Genomic DNA, 22,844 nt, shown 5'->3' on the forward strand with positions numbered 1-22,844 from the left:
TCAGCGGAGTAGCAAGACTTGACCACCAATAAATCCTTTAGATTCTTCTCAAACTGAACTTTTTTATTAGTTAAACTTTTGATGACTGCTGGTATTTTACTGAAGACGTATATTGCTGAATAGTGGACACCTTTTGGAAGCAAAATAAGTGACTTTAAATCTTTGTGGAAGTTATTCTTATTTCTAGTGTTGATTCCACGAATTGAGCTGTTGTCTTGAAAAGCTTTTCTTTAAGAAATAAATATATTGGGAAGCAGTAGGTAGAATCCCCAGTTCCTTAATCAGCCCTCCACAGGATGTTCTTGAGTTCACATCACAAATAATTCATATTGCATGTTTTTGGGCTCAGGAAACTTTAGCTTGGCTTGATGAGTTTTCCCTGAAAATAATTCGTATGACATATTGAATTAAAGTAAGCATAGTACACCAGCTTTTTATTTTTATATCACCTATATCTAACAACATGCACATAGCAAATAGAGATTTATGTAGGCACTTCAGCATAATTGCTGTATGCTCCTCCCAGTTAAATTTATCAAGCTGTAATCCCAAGAATTTAACACTGTCAACTTCTTCTATCTGCTTGTCATCATATTTTAGGTATGTACTGGCAGGAAACATTTTACAAGTTCTGAATTGCATATAGTATGTTTTTTCTAAGTCAAAACATGGCCCTGGGAGTAGACAACATCCCATTAGAACTAATGACAGCCTTGGGAGAGCCAGGGCTAACAAAACTCTACCATTTAGTGAGCTAGATGTATGAAACAAGTGAAATACCCTCAGACTCCAAGAAGAATGTAATAATTCCAATCCCAAAGAAAGCAGGTGTTGACAGATGTGAAAATTACTAAACTATCAGTTTAATAAGCCACGGCTGCAAAATACTAACACGAATTCTTTACAGACGAATGGAAGAAGGGGTAGAAGCCGACCTTGGGGGAAGATCAGTTTGGATTCAGCAGAAATGTTGGAACACGTGAGGCAATACTGACCCTACGACTTATCTTAGAAAATAGATTAAGGAAAGGCAAACCTACATTTCTAGCATCTGTAGACTTAGAGAAAGCTTTTGACAATGTTGATTGGAATACTCTCTTTCAAATTCTGAAGGTCGCAGGGGTAAAATACAGGGAGCGAAAGGCCATTTACAATTTGTACAGAAACCAAATGACAGTTATAAAAGTCGAGGGGCATGAAAGGGAAGCAGTGGTTGGGAAGGGAGTGAGACAGGGTTGTAGCCTATCCCTGATGTTATTCAATCTGTATATTGAGCAAGCAGTAAAGGAAACAAAAGAAAAATACAGAGTAGGTATTAAAATCCGTGGAGAAGAAATAGAAACTTTGAGGTTCACCGATGACATTGTAATTCTGTCTGACACAGCAAAGGACCTGGAAGAGCAGTTGAACAGAATGAACAATGTCTTGAAAGGAGAATATAAGATGAACATGAACAAAAGCAAAATGAGGATAGTGGAATGTAGTCGAATTAAATCGGGTGATGCTGCCGGAATTAGATTAGGAAATGAGACACTTCAGGTAGTAAAGGAGTTTTGCTATTTGGGGAGCAAAATAACTGATGATGGTCGAAGTAGAGACGATATAAAATGTAGACTGGCAATGGCAAGGAAAGCGTTTCTGAAGAAGAGAAATATGTTAACATCGAGTTTAGATTTAAATGTCAGGAAGTCGTTTCTGAAAGTATTTGTATGGCGTGTAGCCATTTATGGAAGTGAAACATGGACAATAAATACTTTAGACAAGAAGAGAATAGAAGCTTTCGAAATCTGGCGCTACAGAAGAATGCTGAAGATTAAATGGGTAGATCACATAACTAATGATGAGGTATTGAATAGAATTGGAGAGAAGAGAAACTTGTGGTACAACTTGACTAAATGAAGGGATCGGTTGGTAGGGCATATTCTGTGGCATCAAGGGATCACCAGTTTAGTATTGGAGGGCAGTGTGGAGGGTAAAAATCATAGAGGGAGACCAAGGGATGAGTACACTAAACAGATTCAGAAGGATGTAGGTTGCAGTAGGTATTGGGAGATGAATAAGCTTGCACAGGATAAAATAGCATGGAGAGCTACATCAAATCAGTCTCTGGTTTTTTGAAGGTATAGTGACAGAGAATTGGCTAGGAACCATTTATTAATGTCAATGAAAATTTCATTAGCCAACCTTTCCAATGCTATACCTGATTTACTATTTATTGCAATGTGTTTATCATTTGTAAACAAAACAAACTTGGCATCTGGTAATGTACTGATGAAAAGTCAGTGATACACACAAGAAAAAGAAAGGGACCTAAGATGGAATGTTGGGGACACCACATGCTATTGGTTCCCAGTTGGATGATGCCTGATAGCTTAATACATGTCTCTTTCCTATTGACACCTTTTGTTTTCTTTCTGTTACAGACAAAGGACTTGAACCATTTTGCAACATTTCTGTTACACCATAATATTCTAATTTACTTAAAAGCATATCATGATTTACACGGTCAAATGCCTTTGACAGATCACAAAATGTAGCAGTAGACTGTAATGTATTGTCTGATGAATTAAGTATATTCTCACTGTCTGTTTAGGTAGCCTTCTCTGTATTATAATCCTATAGAAATCCAAATTGTGGCTTGGATAATATTTTATTTGTGGTCAGTTTGTTAAGAAGATGGCTGTATATTATCTTTTCTAAAACGTTTGAGAATGTGGGTAAGAGTGAAATTGGACAGAAGTTTGTTGGTCTTTTTTTTGTCTCCTTTCTTATGCATCTTGCACAAAAATGATCCTAGCACACATCCACACTGTTGAAATGTTAGAATGGTGGTGATATACAAAAACTCTCACAGCTTTAGGACTCATCTCGTTGAAGAAATATGGATGTATGGTAAACAATGCCATCAACTGGCATCACACAGTTATCTTTGCATCTGAAACTGTACCAGTTGAGGTATGATCAATTTTTCCAGTGTCCATATTCTGCAATTCTGTGTACATTGACATGTCTCTAGAGATGGAAATGGGCTTCATCCATTCACATCGATGCTGTTGAAGGGTTGGAATGATGGTAATACACAAAACTCTCACAGCCTTTAGCAGTGTTGGTATGGCTAATAGAACTTGCAGGATTCATCTCCTTGATGAAACATGGCTGTAAACGACGCCATCAACTGGCACCACACAGTTACATTTGCTTCTGAAATGGTACCCGTTCAGGTGTGAGAGAATTTTCCATTGTCCACATTCTGCAGTTCTGAGTATCGATATGTCTTTGGAGATGGCAATGGGCTTCGTCTGTCCACAGGATGTTCCATGGCCATTCATTATCCACTTCCATGTGAGCAAGACATTCTGGAGCAAACATTTGTCTTATTGGCAAATCAGCACGAAGCAACTCCTGAACATGGGTAATTTTGTATGGACAACAATTCAGGATGTTTCATATAATTTTATGCACCATACTCAGAGGCATATCCGAAGTTCATGCAAATCCCCTTGCACTGTGTGTTTGCACACAACTGCTTGACCTCTACTGCAATGCCATGATCTCATCTTCTCTTGATATCTGATCAATTGTTTTTCTCCCACTGCCACATTGCACTTCATACTAACTTGTTGTTTTGAATTTTCATAATCATTTTCTCCAGGCTTTTTTCATACCCGTGAGTGTCCATAACTTCTGCATAACTTCTGGGACACAGTCACCATTCTTGTAAAAGAGCTCTACTAGCAGTACATGATCTTTCATTGAGACAGCAAGCCACGTGTCTCAGACACAAACTGAGAAACAGCCATGTACTTCGCATCTTTTATTTTGCATCTTCTGCTGCTTACAGCACCATTTAATGATAAAATTTTCTTTAAACTCTTTTGTTTCTGTAAGGTTTTCCCTTCTTCAATAATATTACTATCAAATTTGATGGCATTTTGAACAGTAGCTTCTTTTTTTTTTTTTTTTTTTTTTTTTTTTTTTTTTTTTTTTTTTTTTTTTTTTACAGCATTTTGAAACCGGAACTTTAAATATAACCACCCTGTGTTTCACTGATCTCTTCAGTGGTATGGGAGTTAATCTGGGGCAATTTTCCTGGGTTTCCCTTTGTAAATGAACATTTGGAAGTGGAGTTATGCATTTCTGCTTTTATTATGCTACCCTCACTTTCAGATCTTGTCTCATCCATGAGTGATTGGACATTGACTTTGGTACCATTATCAACCTGTGGGGAAGCAAGCACTGCACCTGTATGCCTATGGTGTGGTCCCCATAGCTCAACAGTGGCTAACACATATCCAGGCAGCTCAGACAAAGAGTTACACAATAATATAAAACAAAATTAAATATTTGAACGATATCACAATACTGTGCATGCTGATGTAAAAGCATACCATTGTTATGTAGTCAAGTTTCAGCATGATCAACTGATTATTTTCCACAGAAATCCACTTTTTACGAAATTTCAAATATACATAATATTAAAAATAGAAAGTTGTTATCCTGGCTTTAGTTTCTGTTGTATGTAAAAACATGAGTTAACTGTTTTCATGAAGCTACCTCTTTTACCTTTTTATCAGATAAGATTTTTTAACAAAAAGTGTAACATTAAGTTAGATTAACCAACCTTTATAATTAAGATACAACGCTTTAATGACAGAATTATCTTTAATAATGGAGCTCTACCAGTTTTCAAGATGATAGTGTGATTTCAATGAGGTAAAGATAATGGAAAACAGACAGTTCAGAGGCCACAGTCTACCTTCAGTTCCAGTAGAAGTCAGAGTTTAAGAATTACTCAACTGGTTCTTTTATAGAACATTAACAGAGTACAGTTTTGATGACAGAAAGTTGTTAGCCTTCAACTATCAATGGTAAGTATTGTTTTTTCAAGTGAAAAGGGTGCTATATGAGCACTGCTACGGACGATGGAGGCATTCTAACTGTAGGTGTTCCATTTGCTGTTTGAACAGAGAGTGTATAAGGAACTATGTAGTGAAACTCGAGAGATCATTTGATTGTTGTCAGTCATTTACTAAAATGTAGACTTTCACGGCCGGAAATATCATGTCCATTATAATTATCCGGGCTGTTATGCCATGGTCGGTTGATGAATTTTGGGAATCGACACAGAATTCATCAACTGACCACGGCATAACAGCCCGGATAATTATAATGGACATCAGTCATTTGTGATGTATTTTGCTACACTTCAGAATGTGCTACGATTATGTCTGCGACCATGTCCACTGAGACTCAAATGGCTTTCAAGATGACTGATCTGATTGTTTCTCGATCAAATTAGATATAGCACTTGCTTTGTACATATGTGTAAAATTGAAGTTTTATGGAGTAATAACTAACTGGAAAGCCTATGCTTCATTTTCTAAGTTTTGTTTTGTGTGCCGCCCATAATGTTACAGAAAACCACATGGCAAGTGACACAGTTCATCCACTACCCTTATGATGAGCAATGAACTGTACTTAATTAACAGAGGGAGAGGGAAGTACTAATACTTGGAACTTCAAGTAGAAGTCATATCTGGACTGTGTCAAGTGCTGATTACAATAGGAAAACTTTAATGAGTTGCAAAATTATTACTCATGCGTGTGAACTTTTATTGAATATACTGATTCATTAAACAACAGTAGACTTTCATTTATCATCATAGTTTCTGACTAGTGGATTATGCTTAGAGAGTCAGAACATTTCATTTCAGTTTTGAGAAGCTGAATTGTGGACCCGAACACTGCACATTATCCATTATTTTGTGGCTGCCCATATGACTAATTTAAGACTCTTGTGAGAGGCACTGGTATTTAAAAATTGTATACACCTTCAACAAAAATAATTAACAAACCACCTTAATTTAACGCACCACCCCACATATGCTGCATATCAGTCAGGGAAAGTAAACAATGAAACTGATCGGTATGGAAGTATAGAAAGTGAATCCTATAGGCACAAACAGAATAATGGGATGAAACATATAGAGGCACGATATAGTGGATGAAGTGGTGGGAACATTGTTATGTTTTTTTCATGAGTGGGAAGCTTAGACAATGAATGCTACCCAGGCTTAATCTGAATGTGGAGAGAGGAAAGAAGATAGTGCTATGTTGTGGCTACCATCGTCGGCGAGTGCAGAGGGAGACTGCATCATTGTGGAGCTTCTTGAGTGTACAAGCTACAGTGCATGCTCACCTGTGTCACATCTCACCTCCCGTCCCCCTTCCCCCATGCCTGGTGTTATTGCAGTAGGCAATATCCACTGCCATCAGTGCCACCATAGCTGCTGTTGCTGCCTGCATTACATTGTAATGTGCTGCAACATGGTTGCTAGTACACTATACCAGCATCACTCATCGAGTTCAAGCAATTAGCTTAAGTCAAGAATACTTAAAGCTGAGATTAATTACTTCTAACCAGTTGTGAAAGGTGAAGTTTACTGAAAAGGTCAAAGTGAAATTTAAACTAGGACCATTGTCTGGTGATGATTGTGTAGAAATAAAAATTAAAAATGAGTGTTTTTCTGAAGTATTGAAGAGAACTAGTGGAAACACAGATAGTGAAACTGAATTTGATGATTCTGGTATTCAAATGAGTCAGGTAATGATATAGGCTCCTTTGAAACCACTCAAAATGCAATTTGCAAAGATAAGGACACCAGTTTGGATACAGTTATTCTTTTCCAAAATTGAAGGAATAAATCTTAAAATGGAATCAAGTAATAGAAAATGAAAGAGTAGTTTAAACCTTAAAACTGATTCTAACAACGAAGAACTGCAAAATAAAATGGCTTCTATTTTAAAGTGTAAGTTGGAGTCCAGTAATAATACACTGAGGAATGAAATGAAATTGAATGTAGACAATTTAAATTATAATATTGACTTCAGTCATCATGATTTGAAGATCAAACTATGATAACAGTTGTCCAAATTATAAAAGATGTTTAGAACTGAAATCAGTCAAGTTATCAATGAATTCAAAACAGACAATAAGCTGTTAGAAGACAAGTTAACAGAGAGAATAAGCAAGGAATCTGAACTTTGCTCTAATTGGCCTGAAAATGTAAATTCTAAAGTATGTATTTGTCAACCAGAAAAAAAAGTGAAAACAATTTTTGTAAAACTATGTGAACAAATCACGAAATAGATTTCAGAAAAAGTAGAAACAACAGAATGCCAGTTAAATGATTTAAATTGTAGCATTGCTAAGACAGAAAGTAGAGGAACCTTCATTTATTTGTCTACTACTATCATACGGTATGTTGCTTCTGTTGACACTACTTTTATTGGATGTCAGAAATTTTGGTGTTTTGATCCAGATAAGCTATCTCACCCATAAATCTCTGGAATGATTTTGAGGGTGTGTTGCTGAAAGGGTGGTCTGAGCATGAGGAAACTTCTTTTACTCAAACTCATTTGACAAGAGATGCTTCGTGTTGGTCAGTTGATGTTATGCTACATTTTCAAACACTCTCTCAGTTTAAATCTACTTTCATGATTGAATACTGGTCTCATGCTATACAAAACAATGTATTAAAGGAATTTTGGAGTGGTAAACAATACAGTGCAGGTCGCAAGTCCATCAAAGAATTTTCTAGGAAATGAGCTTCATTCCTGTTACATTTGACAAAAGATGAAACTAGAAATTATGATATAGAGTTAGAAGGTAAACTGCCTTGGTATTAGCAAAAAAATAAATCATTTCTCCACCTGGGGATAATGTGAATAGATTCATTGAATTCCTAGAAAGGGTAGAGAGAGTGACTACCAATGAGGAGCTAGTGCATAGTAATAATAGACTCTATAACAATAGAAAATCCAGGATGGAATAACAACAATTTTATGAAAAGAATATATTGATAATCACCATATAGTGGAGATTAGTGAAGATGCTGAGTCACATATAGGCACAATGTAAAGACTATCAAAAAGTAAGCTTTTGGCCAAAAAGGCCTTCATTGGAATTAGACAAAACACACACACACATACACACACACACACACACACACACACACACACACACATGAAAATGCAATTCACGCACACACACACATGACCACAGTCATATGTGTGTATGTTAACTAATTTCGATGAAGGCCTTTTTGGTGACAAGCGTATCTGTTTGGCAGCCTTTATATTGTGCCTGTCTCCAACTCAGCATCTTTGCTATATGGTGAGTACAAAGTACAATAAGGCTGAGGAACCTATGAGCTGTGCTAGCTTGTCTAAAGAAGTAGAGGCAAATGCTGATTATTTATATAGCAATGATGTGAAGCATGCCACTGCTCAAAAAGTTTAGATGATGTGCAGCAAATAAAACTAAAAGAAGTTGTCAAATGCTTTGATTTGAAATTGGTGGACAGTGTAGGAAAGGCAGTAAAAAATGTGAATACTGGTAAATCTGCAAAGATACATGTGTGCAAATGTAATTGCAACTGAAGGGGACTATTTTACCTCTAGACAGACTGAGAATGATTTGCTAGATGAATCTAAATAAGCCCCTGTAAAAGTAAAATAAGCCACCCTGTTGTTGTAGAGTTAAATATTTCAGATGTAATAGTGTACTGTCTTCTTGATAGTGGCAGTGAAGCAAGTGCATTGTCCCAAGCATTCTTTGATTCTCTTCCCAGCAGGAACAAGCTAGGCCTCACCTTCTCGGGTCATAACAAGACCAACCTGAAAATTATCTTCCGTCTACAAAAAGGAACTATTGGAATAATTATCAAAAGTTCAAAGCTAATACCTTCCAGACATTTATTTCAGTATCTAAATATTCTACTCTTACTATGTCACTATATACAAATAACTGTAATCAATATAAAAAGGTAATCTGACAATTTCAAAACTGACTCAGGTCTTCACTCTTGTAATACAAGAATGTGCAATGACACCCATATAGAAACGGTATACAAGGCTTTAGCACAAAAACACAGAAACATTCATGGTACTAGATTGAGCAATAAAGTTTCAAAAGTTTCAGTACAGATAAAAGAAATAAAAAAAACAGTGTTCATTTAAGGAACCAGTATCAAATTTCTACTGACAAACTGCTATTATAGTGTAAAAAAAAGTACTTGCAATAACTTTGTAATAAATAATTACATTCATGTGCTATGTATCAATAATAGTTTTAATCAAGTGCTTACCATGATATGAATTAATATTTTGAACAAAAGTGTTAGAACTATTATGTGTTTGTATGTAAATGCCAACTACAGATTACATTGCAACAACAACTACCATTGCTACTACTTATTTCTGACAGCTTTATCATCCATGACAATTGCGAGATCAGTGAAAGAGATAGGTGTGTGTGTGTGTGTGTGTGTGTGTGTGTGTGTGTGTGTGTGTGTGTATGTATGTGTGTACATGTGACGAGTGTTTGACTGCTCTTCATACTGGAACATAAAACTGATTTTGCTTTTACACTTAAACATAGTGTAGTAATAATTGAGGACTGAAAGGTGTCAAAATTGCGCCTAGGTTGGAAAAGCAGTCATGGCAGCAGCTGCACAGTCAAACTTGAAGAAAGTATCATTGGAACTGGGTGGAAAGAGTCCTCTGATAATACTTCCTGATGCTGACAGTAAGTAAACTGTTTCAAATAGAAATATTAAGGTAAATATGATACAAGGTGTTTCGAGACATATGTTTTGAGCATTGCTTGACTGAAATTTAATGTGGCTTAAGAAAAAAGGAGGAAGAAGATTGCGCTATCATGTACAGAGTGTGACAGAGGAAATATGATTTTTCAAACAACTTGTTAGATTTCTCTCTTATCACAGCCAGAAAGTGTAGAGAAGCAAAAAAATATAGATAAATTGGAACACTAGTTTACATACATACACACTATATCTTTCAAGCAAACAAAATTTTGTGTTTGAAAAGTATATATTCCTACTATCTCACCCAACAGCACAGAAATCATTTTGCCTGTAAGATGTTGTGCAGCTGTCCATTACTGTAAAATATGAAACCATAACAGGTAAAAGTAACTCTGGGATGTATGCAGCATTTGCATATGAAGTGTAGAGTATATGCTTAAGATCAATGAACAGTGACATGATATGAAGTGATACAGACTGTTACTACATCATTTGCAACTTTTAGGTGTGCCTATTCCAACACAATTTAATATTTTGATAACCAGTAAGTTTGATTATGGAAGAAGTTGCCTCCTAATTTTGGTAAAGCTAATTATTTGCCTAACTCAGTTGTTATTCCAATTATCTCTTCTCTAATGTGACTGCTGACATACCAATGCATCTTTCATGTTGTTCTGTATTGACAAAACTTTGATATGTGATGTAAAAAACAAAAACTGTCATAGCAGCAGTAATAATAACACAATCATCATGTGTTTCAGTTGATGAAGCAGTACAGATAGCACATGATGCACTGTTCATCAACCAGGGACAAGTCTGCTGTGGAGGAACAAGAACTTTTGTGCATGAGGATATATATGATGAATTTGTTAAGAAAGCAAAAGCAAAAGCTGAAGCAAGGAAAGTTGGTGATCCTCTGGCAGATGGCATTATTCAAGGTCCTCAGGTAATAAATCAATCTATTGAATAAATCACTCTATTGCAAAGAAAACTGTATACATCAAGTATAGCATTAAATTCCAGAAATCCCTGCAGATTTAATGAAATTTTTTCCACAATTAATGCATTTTTCTGCAACTGAGGAACAGTAATTTCTAATGCATAATGAGATGAAATTGCAAGGACAATGAATGGCAGACTAATACTTACCTTCCATGCAACTTTACAATTTAATCAGTAAATTCTCCACTTGACACAAATAATAAAATAATACAGTTTGAAATTAATCAGTCTTTAGAAGGAAAATGTTAAGGGTAATCACATGCATCCACACTCACACTTTGCAAAGCACTATCAAGTGCATGGTAGAAGGTATTGCCCATTGTTCCAATTATTAGGGCTTCTTCTCATTCTGTTCACATATGGAGTGTGGCAAAAATGATTACTTCATGCATTTGTGTATGCTGTAATTAATTGAAGCTTGTCTTTGCAAGCTCTATGAGAATGATTCATAGGGGATTGACACATATTTTTATATTCATCACATGAAATTGGTTCTTGAAACTTTCTAAGCAGGTTCTCGTGGGATGGATTGCATATCTTAGCATTTGCCAGTTCATTTTCTTCTTCATCTCTGTGACACTCTCCCATAGTCAAACAGACTTGTGACTTGTGACTTGTGACTTGTGACCATTAAACAGCCCTACTTTTTATACAATCAGTATCGCTGTTACAGTGGTGGATTTAGCCTGTCAGAGGTCTGATGTGGTAGAGCTAAATCAGGCCTCTGATCTACTAAGAAATTGATGTATTTGTAATGGGTACATTTAGCAACAGATAAATAATATAGATGTAACTGTTGATCGACAAAAAAATAAGTGCTCAAATAATTGTAACACATGTAATTTAAATTTTGGGTGAGGAATTTAGAATACGAATCAGCATTTAGTGCAGCAACCATCAGGTAGAGTACAAAGAAATAAAAAAGAACATAAAGGAACATTACCTTTTATTTTATATGTTGTTGTTGTTGTGGTCTTCAGTCCTGAGACTGGTTTGATGCAGCTCTCCATGCTACTCTATCCTGTGCAAGCTTCTTCATCTCCCAGTACCTACTGCAACCTACATCCTTCTGAATCTGCTTAGTGTATTCATCTCTTGGTCTCCCTCTAGGATTTTTACCCTCCACGCTGCCCTCCAATACTAAATTGGTGATCCCTTGATGCCTCAGAACATGTCCTACCAACCGATCCCTTCTTCTGGTCAAGTTGTGCCACAAACTTCTCTTCTCCCCAATCCTATTCAATACTTCCTCATTACTTATGTGATCTACCCATTTAATCTTCAGCATTCTTCTGTAGCACCACATTTCGAAAGCTTCTATTCTCTTCTTGTCCAAACTATTTATCGTCCATGTTTCACTTCCATACATGGCTACACTCCATACAAATACTTTCAGAAATGACTTCCTGACACTTAAATCTATACTCGATGTTAACAAATTTCTCTTCTTCAGAAATGCTTTCCTTGCCATTGCCAGTCTACATTTCATATCCTCTCTACTTTGACCATCATCAGTTATTTTGCTCCCCAAATAGCAAAACTCCTTTACTACTTTAAGTGTCTCATTTCCTAATCTAATTCCCTCAGCATCAACCGACTTAATTCGACTACATTCCATTATCCTCGTTTTGCTTTTGTTGATGTTCATCTTATATCCTCCTTTCAAGACGCTATCCATTCCGTTCGACTGCTCCTCCAAGTCCTTTGCTGGCTCTGGCAGAATTACAATGTCATCGATGAACCTCAAAGTTTTTATTTCTTCTCCATGGATTTTAATACCTACTCCGAATTTTTCTTTTGTTTCCTTTACTGCTTGCTCAATATACAGATTGAATAACATCGGGGAGAGGCTACAACCCTGTCTTACTCCCTTCCCAACAACTGCTTCCCTTTCATGTCCCTCGACTCTTATAACAGCCATCTGGTTTCTGTACAAATTGTAAATAGCCTTTCGCTCCCTGTATTTTACCCCTGCCACCTTCAGAATTTGAAAGAGAGTATTTCAGTCAACATTGTCAAAAGCTTTCTCTAAGTCTACAAATGCTAGAAATGTAGGTTTGCCTTTGCTTAATCTTTCTTCTAAGATAAGTCGTAAGGTCAGTATTGCCTCACGTGTTCCAGTATTTCTATGGAATCCAAGCTGATCTTCCCCGAGGTCAGCTTCTACTAGTTTTTCCATTCGTCTGTAAAGAATTTGTGTTAATATTTTGCAGCTGTGGCTTATTAAACTGACTGTATGGTAATTTTCACATCTGTCAACACCTGATTTCTTTGGGATTGGAATTATTATATTCTTCTTGAAGTCTGAGGGTATTTCACCTGTTTCATACATCTTGCTCACCAGATGGTAGAGTTTTGTCAGGACTGGCTCTCCCAAGGCCGTCAGTAGTTCAAATGGAATGTTGTTTACTCTGGGGGCCTTGTTTCGACTCAGGTCTTTCAGTGCTCTGTCAAACTCTTCACGCAGTATCGTATCTCCCACTTCATCTTCATCTACACTCTCTTCCATTTCAATAATATTGTCCTCAAGTACATCGCCCTTGTATAGACCCTCTATATACTCCTTCCACCTTTCTGCTTTCCCTTCTTTGCTTAGAACTGGATTTCCATCTGAGCTCTTGATGGTCATACAAGTGGTTCTCTTATCTCCAAAGGTCTCTTTAATTTTTCTGTAGACAGTATCTACCTTACCCCTAGTGAGATAAGGCTCTACATCCTTACATTTGTCCTCTAGCCATCCCTGCTTAGCCATTTTGCACTTCCTGTCGATCTCATTTTTGAGACGTTTGTATTCCTTTTTGCCTGCTTCATTTACTGCATTTTTATATTTTCTCCTTTCATCAATTAAATTCAATATTTCTTCTGTTACCCAAGGATTTCTACTATCCGTCATCTTTTTACCTACTTGAGCCTCTGCTGCTTTCACTACTTCATCCCTCAAAGCTAACCATTCTTCTTCTACTGTATTTCTTTCCCCCATTCCTGTCAATTGTTCCCTTATGCTCTCCCTGAAACTCTGTACAACCTCTGGTTCTTTCAGTTTATCCAGGTCCCATCTCCTTAAGTTCCCACCTTTTTGCAGTTTCATCAGTTTTAATCTACAGGCTCGTGGTCAGAGGTCAGAGTGGTCAGAGTCCACATCTGCCCCTGGAAATGTCTTACAATTTAAAACCTGGTTCCTAAATCTCTGTCGTACCATTACATAATCTATCTGATACCTTTTAGTATCTCCGGGATTCTTCCATGTATACAACCTTCTTTCGTGATTCTTAAACCAAGTGTTAGCTATGATTAAGTTATGCTCTGTGCAAAATTCTACCAGACGGCTTCCTCTTTCATTTCTCTCCCCCAATCCATATTCACCCACTACGTTTCCTTCTCTCCCTTTTCCTACTCTCAAATTCTAGTCACCCATGACTATTAAATTTTCGTCACCCTTGACTATCTGAATAATTTCTTTTATCTCATCATACATTTCTTCAATTTCTTCGTCATCTGCAGAGCTAGTTGGCACGTAAACTTGTACTACTGTAGTAGGTGTGGGCTTCATATCTATCTTGGCCACAATAATGCCTTCACTATGCTGTTTGTAGTAGCTTACCTGCATTCCTGTTTTCCTATTCATTATTAAACCTACTCCTGCATTACCCCTATTTGATTTTGTGTTTATAACCCTGTAGTCACCTGACCAGAAGTCTTGTTCCTCCTGCCACAGAACTTCACAAATTCCCACTATATCTAACTTTAACCTATCTTTTTCCCTTTTTACGTTTTCTAACCTACCTGCCCGATTAAGTGATCTGACATTCCACGCTCCGATCCGTAGAACGTCAGTTTTCTTTCTCCTGATAACGACATCCTCTTGAGTAGTCCCCGCCTGGAGATCCGAATGGGGGACTATTTTACCTCCGGAATATTTTACCCAAGAGGACGCCATCATCATTTAATCATACAGTAAAGCTGCATGCCCTCGGGAAAAATTACGGCCATAGTTTCCCCTTGCTTTCAGCCGTTCGCAGTACCAGCACAGCAAGGCCGTTTTGGTTATTGTTACAAGGCCAGATCAGTCAATCATCCAGACTGTTGCCCTTGCAACTACTGAAAAGGCTGCTGCCCCTCTTCAGGAACCACACGTTTGTCTGGCCTCTCAACAGATACCCCTCTGTTGTGGTTGCACCTACGGTACGGTTATTTGTATCGCTAAGGCATGCAAGCCTCCCCACCAACGGCAAGGTCCATGGTTCATGGGGGGAGGTATTTTATATGATTGGAAACAAAGCTTGTACATTTACAATGTCAGTTAGCTTTGTAGCTTTAGTAAAAGATAGTAGTTTTTAGTCATGTTATTATAGTACATGTTTTTGTGCCTTTATTTCACAAAAATTCTCAAAAATGTCATCGAAATCTATTTCCTTTGAAACTTTTCTTTGAACTGCTAAAATTGACAGATTGGGTAGACATTCTGGATTCACTGTAGAATTACTGGTTGCTTCAAGCAGAAAATTTGTTTTACAATTTCGAAAAATTTGATGACATCCTTCATGGCCATGTATCATTGTAACAATTTCTGTATAAATTGGTCTATACATTTAAAGACTGATCCATGAACTGCTTCTTGAGTTGACAATCTAGTATCATGAAATAGATCTCCCAATATTGTTTTATTTACCCTCCTCCTTCCTAGTCAATCACTGTTAATGTCTGAATAAATGTATTTTTTTATGTCAAAAGTATCAGCCTTCTCTGTAATTACAGTTCATTCCTTTACTAAAAACTCATTCAGGGATTTTAATTTGGCAAATCTTTTATTCAGAGTCTTTTTTTAGAGACTGTAGATATTGTTGGACTAAATTTAGTACCTGCAGTATTGTGTGCCAAAAGTTGATGTAGAATATTTTATTGTACTTCTCCATGTACACCTGAGATTGATATGGGTATGTCATAACCTTCAGTCCTGCACATCACAGTATCCAGATGAACTTTTTGCAGTTGCTGTTGAAAGTCTTTGACATATCCTTTGCAGTTTTTCCTAACATAGAAAAACCCCATGAAAGATTCTCAAATTTCCACCACGTTGTCTTCTATTGGGACAGATCTAATTATTTGACTCATTTGGTCAGTTTTGTTGTCACCAGGAATACTATCAAAATTATTACATAATAGTTAGCCTTTTTTGAATTTGCAGTAACTTTTTCTGTAATATGTTCACCCAAAATAAAAATATATTCATTTTATATCCCTTTGGACAAATATGAAGGTACCCTCTTGGAGCTACCAGTGAACTCTTCAAGTTTTAAATAATGTTCTTTCAATACTGGATCATATTTCACCATCAACTGTGCCAATTCTAAGAAATTTTTTCTGTTTTCTTATGGAGTGTCTTCAAAATGCCTATGGAAAGTGAGGTTTTGTTGGGCTAACAATAGTGTAATATCTAATGGTGATGTAAAATTTTTCCTCATTTCTTGGCCTCATCATCGACAATATTTCTGATTGTTCTTGTCAATGGTTTTATTAAGTTTCAAGCCCATAGAGAGGGTTTTCCATTTTTCTAAATTTGATAGGGGTGCAGGTAGTGATTCATGCTTTGTTTCTTTGATATCATTGGATTCAATTTCCACCAGTGACAGAAGCCAGATATATATTTATTTTTGTTGGTATCATCCTCAAAGACAAATAATCAACAGTAAAAAAAGTACAGTTTCTTTGTTCATGGTGAGTATAGCATCCATTTCCTTAAATATTTAGTCTTGTTCATATGTGAGTCAAACCACAATGAAGTTAAGCATTGATGTGTTCCTTTAGTGTGTTTATCAGGTGTTTCTGCAGATTCAAAAGGTTCCTCATTTGTTTGATATATTTCACTATCCTTTTCAGTAATCGCAGTTGCAATATGCTCTGGAAAAGGTATTTGCTAGCATGCAGTCCATTGGATGAAAAGGAGTTGAAGTTAAATGCATCATAAATATGTTTATGGAGTGATTTCTTTATCAGTCCTATATTTTTCATCTTTTTCCAGTGTCGTTTATGTCAATGTCTTCGTTAAAATCATGCAGTAATCTTTCCACCTGCTTATGGAGTCTAACAGATTGATTACAATTTTGTTCACCATTTTTATTTTTATTTTCTCAATGAGCAAATAGGTATTTGGATAAAGATAGCTGCTGGTAAACCTTTCAGGATGTGAGGTCATGGTCCAAGAAATTCTTTGATCATCTAAATAAAAGTATAAAGAAGAATGGCTACTCAGGTAAAGAGAATTTTTACCAAGGAACAGAAGGCCAAAGGACAAGGACGAACCACAATGATGGAAAAATACAGTTTCTCTCCTTTTTATTAAAAAAGTAGCAGATCAGATTGGTAAGATTTTACAGACACATGACATCAGACCAGTCTTTAGACGAATACAGAAAATAAATCAAGTACTCCAATCTGTGAAGGATAAAGGCCCTCCTCTGTCAACATGTGGTGTATACAAAATTCCGTGTACGTGTGCAAAGTTTGTATTGGAACTACCAAGAGGAACTCAAATACACTGCTAAAAGAGCGCAAAAGTCTATGCTGACTAGGAAAACTAGAGAAATCAGCTGTAGCAGAGCATGCTCTTTAGACAGGAAACCACAAAGTGAAGTTTTATGAAACAGAAATTTTCTCTACAACACCAAATTTTTATCCACGACTATGTAGAGAAGCCACTGAAATTCATAAGCATCAGGATCATTTTAATAGGAAAGAGGAGGCAATGAAACTTAGTGACATATGGACAGTCGCTCTGCAGAATATCTAGAAAATTTTATTTTTGACAAGACCACAATCAATAGTTAAATTTTATCTTTGACAAGGATCATCTCTGCTCATCATATGCTACTTTGACCACACCCACTTTCCTACAGTATACAGGGTGTTACAAAAAGGTATGGCCAAACTTTCAGGAAACATTCCTCACACACAAAGAAAGAAAATATGTTATGTGGACATGTGTCCGGAAACGCTTATTTTCCATGTCAGAGCTCATTTTATTACTTCTGTACATAATCATGGAATGGAAACACATAGAAACAGAATGTACCAGCATGACTTCAAACATTTTGTTACAGGAAATGTTCAAAATGTCCTCCGTTAGTGAGGATACACGCATCCACCCTCCGTCACATGGAATCCCTGATGCGCTGATGCAGCCCTGGAGAATGGCGTATTGTATCACAGCCGTCCACAATATGAGCATGAAGAGTCTCTACATTTGGTACCGGGGTTGCATAGACAAGAGCTTTCAAATGCCCCCTTAAATGAAAGTCAAGAGGGTTGAGGCCAGGAGAGCGTGGAGGCCATGGAATTGGTCCGCCTCTACCAATCCATCGGTCACCGAATCTGTTGTTGAGAAGCGTACGTACACATCGACTGAAATGTGCAGGAGCTCCATCATGCATGAACCACATGTTATGTCGTACTTGTAAAGGCACATGTTCTAGCAGCACAGTTAAAGTATCCCGTATGAAATCATGATAACGTGCTCCATTGAGCGTAGGTGGAAGTACATGGGGTCCAATCAAGACATCACCAACAATGCTTTTCCAAACATCCACAGAAAATCTGTGTTGATGACGTGATTGCACAATTGCGTGCGGATTCTCGTCAGCCCACACATGTTGATTGTGAAAATTTACAATTTGATCATCAGAATCAAGGAAGTACAGTACATACTGACGAAACTAAAATGAGCTCTAACATGGAAATTAAGCGTTTGTGGACACATGTCCATATAACATCTTTTGTGTGTGAGGAATGTTTCCTGAAAGTTTGGCCGTACCTTTTTGTAACACCCTGTATATGTCACTACCGGATGTCCAACCAGTCAGTTGGCAAGACTCAGCAGAGGAGTGCCTCTTAGGATGTCCAGCGCAGTTCTGGACGAAATGTCAAGAACAGAAGAGTTTCTTGGGTCACAACCTCACATCTTGAAAGGTTTACCAGCAGTTATGTCATCCAGCCGTGAAAGCCTTCATTGTATCATTTGGATAAAGATCCAGCTAGTGATTTAGCCTCTTCAGTTTTTACTTTCCTGAGTTTTGTTTTCTGAGAGCCAGATGGGTGAATCCATTTCACTAAAAAAAATTCACAAGACTATTTCAGTGACAGATCATGACCTACACATTAAAAAAAAGTAATTTTTTTCTCTTCATGTAGCCTGCATGCTTGTGGTAGATAGTACAAATGAATGTTGTGTGTGGTGTTTATATTGTGACTGACAATAAAATTCATTTTGTCAGAGTATTTTTATTTTACTGTTTGATAAACCATCATTTGTTTGTTAAACATCATGATTCTGCAGTTTGTAACACATTTTGATATTACAACAAATAGTTATTTGCTGGAAAACATTGTAAAGAAAGAGTCTATGTTAGGTGTCCATGCATTTCTGATCCCGACTGCATGTACTAGAATATTTTGAGGTAATAATAAGTTAATTAGAAATGTAGGTACCTATTTTTTGGACTTTCCTTAGACACATGACTATACATTCACTTTTTAAACTCACTTAACCAAATAAACAATTAAATTAATTACATAGTATTTGTAATTGAGCTATATGAAGAATGAAATGGAATGAAGTTAACACTAAAATCTACATATTCATGCATGAGCATGTACTCTTGACAGGTACTCTCTGACTGACAGTTTCCACTGCAAGTAAAAGAGAAGTCCTGCAACAGCTTCTGTCATCCAACATTTTGTCCCCTAACAAGTTACAAGTTATAACATAATTGATGGGGGCTGACATAGCACTGTGAAGGTAACATCAATCCAATGTTACGGAATTTTGTAAGCCACAACACTGATCGCAAATATTCATTTGTTCGGTTACTGGTTTCAATTATTTTGTGATTAATATAAATACAGAAATGTGCATATGTTAAAAAAGTGTACATAATGGTAAGTTAACAACTGTAATAAGCAGTGTTATAATATACATAGACTGCCTGTATTGGACCCAAAGCCTGTTTTCCACTATATGAAAAGCTTTCATATGTATTATTTCCTGACATAACTCTGTTCCTCCCCCTGTTGCTCACATTTTTCTTGCTTTGGCTTCAGTGAATCTATTGTGCCCACAGCCTTTTTATCATGGTTTGATATGCTGATTTTTTTTTCAATTTGCTTATTTGTGTATTGTACATGTCACAGACTACCTCTAGGCACTAGCTTTTGTAATATTAATGATAGGACATTACCATATTTTTGTTTAGCCTTGGAGCTTTACTTAATTTTATTCCACATTCTCTTCATTTTCATTATCTCTTGGCCCCCTGTTGCGAGTGGTTTCTCAGATCTGTTTTTGATAAGCCCACTGTGTCTGTGACTTATTTCACCATTTGACAAGCTGCTGTCAGTTAACTTTATTGTTCTGCATATGGCATATACACATACTTGCAGCTACCCTTCAGAATTTGAAGTAATATTTCCACTGTGACTCATATAATAATTCTAGCTCCCTTTTAACTGCATTTTATATATTGAATTTAGTTGTATGCAGATGAAGTCTACTAACTTTGTATTACACCATTGAAAACTGTACTTGGCCAACAACATCTAGTAGCCACACCACCCTCAGCTGTTTGCAAGCAACAACCTGACATTACAGGACATGTGTGGTTATTACATGCATTAAAAAAAAGTTTTGCATCACTCTGGCTCCCAGAACTCCTGAAGACAGACGTTGACTGTGGATATTGTATCACAGACACAGTCCCTTTGACTGTTCAGAGATGTCACTAAACCCTCCCATAGATGTAAACAACCATACACAAGCAGCAGCTATTAGATGGAGGGCATCCAACAGTCAATCAGTTCCAGTCATTCCACCAGGAAGGAGGTACATGGCTTGTGTTGTCTGTAGTTCAACCTGACTTTATGTCAGGAAGGGCCCTCAACAAGGGAAGTGTCCAGGCATCTTGGAGTGAACCAAAGCGATGTTGTCTGGACATGGAGGAGATACAGACAGACAGGAACTGCCGATGACATGCCTTGCTCAGTCCACCCAAAGGCTACTACTGCAGTGGATAACCACTACCTATGGATTATGGCTTGGAAGAACACTGACAGCAATGCCACTGTGTTGAATAATTCTTTTTGAGCAGCCACAGCATGTCGTATTATGACTCAGACTGTGCGCAATAAGCTGCATGATGCACAACTTCACACCCAATGTCCATGGCGAAATCCATCTTTGCAACCATCACACCATGCAGCACGGTACAGATGGGCCCAACAATAAGCCGAATGGATTGCTCAGAATTGGCATCACATTCTCTTCCCTGATGAGTGTCACATATGCCTTCAACATGACAGTTGTCGGAGTCGTGTTTTGAGGCAACCCAGTCAGGCTGAACGCCTTAGACACACTGTCCAGTCAGTGCAGCAAGGTGGAGGTTCCTTGCTGTTTTGGGGTGGCATTATGTGGGGCTGACATACACTGCTGGTGGTCATGGAAGGCACCATAACCTGAATGTCATCCTACAACTGATAGTGCAACCATATCAGCAGCATATTGGCAAGGCATTCGTCTTCATGGATGACAGTTCGCACCCATATCATGCACATCTTGTGAATGACTTCCTTCAGCTTAACGACATCGCTCAGCTAGAGTGGCCAGCATGTTCTTCAGATATGAACCCTATTGAACATGCCTGGGATAGACTGAAAAGGGCTGTTTGTGGATTATGTGACCCACCAACCACTCTGAGGAATCTACACCAAATCACTATTGAGGAGTGGGACAATCTGGACCAACAGTGCCTTGATGAACTTGTGCATAGTACGCCACAATGAATATGGGCACGCATCAATGCAAGACGACATGCTACTGGGCATAAGAGGTACCGGTGTGTGCAGCAATCAGGACCACCACCTCTGAAGGTCTCGCTGTATGGTGGTACAACATGCAACTTGTGGTTTTCATGAGCAATAAAAAGGGCAGAAATGATGTTTGTGTTGAACTCTATTTCAATTTTCTGTACAGGTTCCGGAGTTCTCAGAGCTGAGGTGATTGTAAAACGTTTTTTGATGTGTGTATTTTATTGTGATTTTACTCTATGTGACAATGCCACTTAAGGCTACATACTTTAAATATTTTCTCTGTTAACTTCAGGAAGAGAGGTACGTTTGCTAAGCTTCCAGTCTGTGTATATTATGACACTGCTTATTAAATTTGTAGTTTACCATTATGAACATTTTTATAACATATGCACATTTCTGTATTTAGATTAATCTCAAGATAATTGGTATGATCGAAACCAGTAAATGAATAAATGAATATTTGTGATCAATATTGTGGCTTAAAAAAAAGTTCAAACTGAATGCCGTCATTTCTGTTCTTTAATAGGTATATTGTCCCTACTACAAATGAAATCATCACATGATTTCCCTCTTGTTTGGATCTATTGTTTATGTTTCACATCAAAGCCACTATCAAGAATGTGCTGATTATTATTTATTTAGTCCATCGAATCCTGCATGTACAAGATATACAAGGGTACTGGACAAACTTGAAATTTTTAGAACAAAACTTCACTTTATGATATGTGATACAATTTTTAAGCCATAAATTATACAATATTGCTGAACAGATTAGTTTATGTGTGATAATACACTAATCACTGAGCACAGCACAGCTCATCAAACTATATCACAGTTAAGAAACTTAGTCAGCTGCACATAAACAATAGCAAAAATAAAAAATAATACACAGAAACATAACAGCAGAATTCACATCAGTTATATACAATAAACTTATACATACTACAGTACAGCCACTCTGTAGACTAAGAGTACCAGAATTTCTTACGTCAAATACAATTGTAGATATTCATCAACAGAATAAAAAAAATGCTTAAGTAAGATTTTTTATGTTATTCCTAAATGCATTTATATTTTCCTTAATTGATGGCAGTATCTTATTGTAAAGCACACTGCCCATATTTCTGACACCAAGCAAACTTTTGGCCATCTGTGACTATTTAGGTGAATGCCTGCACTAGTACAAGTATTATGATCATGTATAGACTTATTAGTCCAAAACAAATGCAAAGTTTGTAATACATACAGTTTGTAGTACATAAATGCAGGGAACAGACAGTATTTTCAGTTCCCTGAAAATTAGCTTAGAGGAGGTATCTGGAGACACCTGTTTTGTTATCTTCAAGGTTCTTTTTTTCTTTTTTTTTTCATCAGAAAAAT

General features: G+C 37.0%; 1 protein-coding gene across 1 annotated transcript in view; it reads left to right on the forward strand.

Moving 5' to 3' along the window:
- LOC124612468 (aldehyde dehydrogenase 1A1-like) overlaps positions 1 to 22,844 on the forward strand; it is a 104,673-nt gene that overhangs the window by 76,133 nt on the left and 5,696 nt on the right. Inside the window, exons 7-8 of the mRNA XM_047140697.1 lie at positions 9,487 to 9,589; positions 10,370 to 10,554. Of these exons, the coding sequence (XP_046996653.1) occupies positions 9,487 to 9,589; positions 10,370 to 10,554 (288 nt within the window). The remainder of the gene's footprint in view (positions 1 to 9,486; positions 9,590 to 10,369; positions 10,555 to 22,844) is intronic.

The sequence above is a fragment of the Schistocerca americana genome, chromosome 4, assembly GCF_021461395.2.
Source record: "Schistocerca americana isolate TAMUIC-IGC-003095 chromosome 4, iqSchAmer2.1, whole genome shotgun sequence".
Taxonomy (NCBI): domain Eukaryota; kingdom Metazoa; phylum Arthropoda; class Insecta; order Orthoptera; family Acrididae; genus Schistocerca; species Schistocerca americana.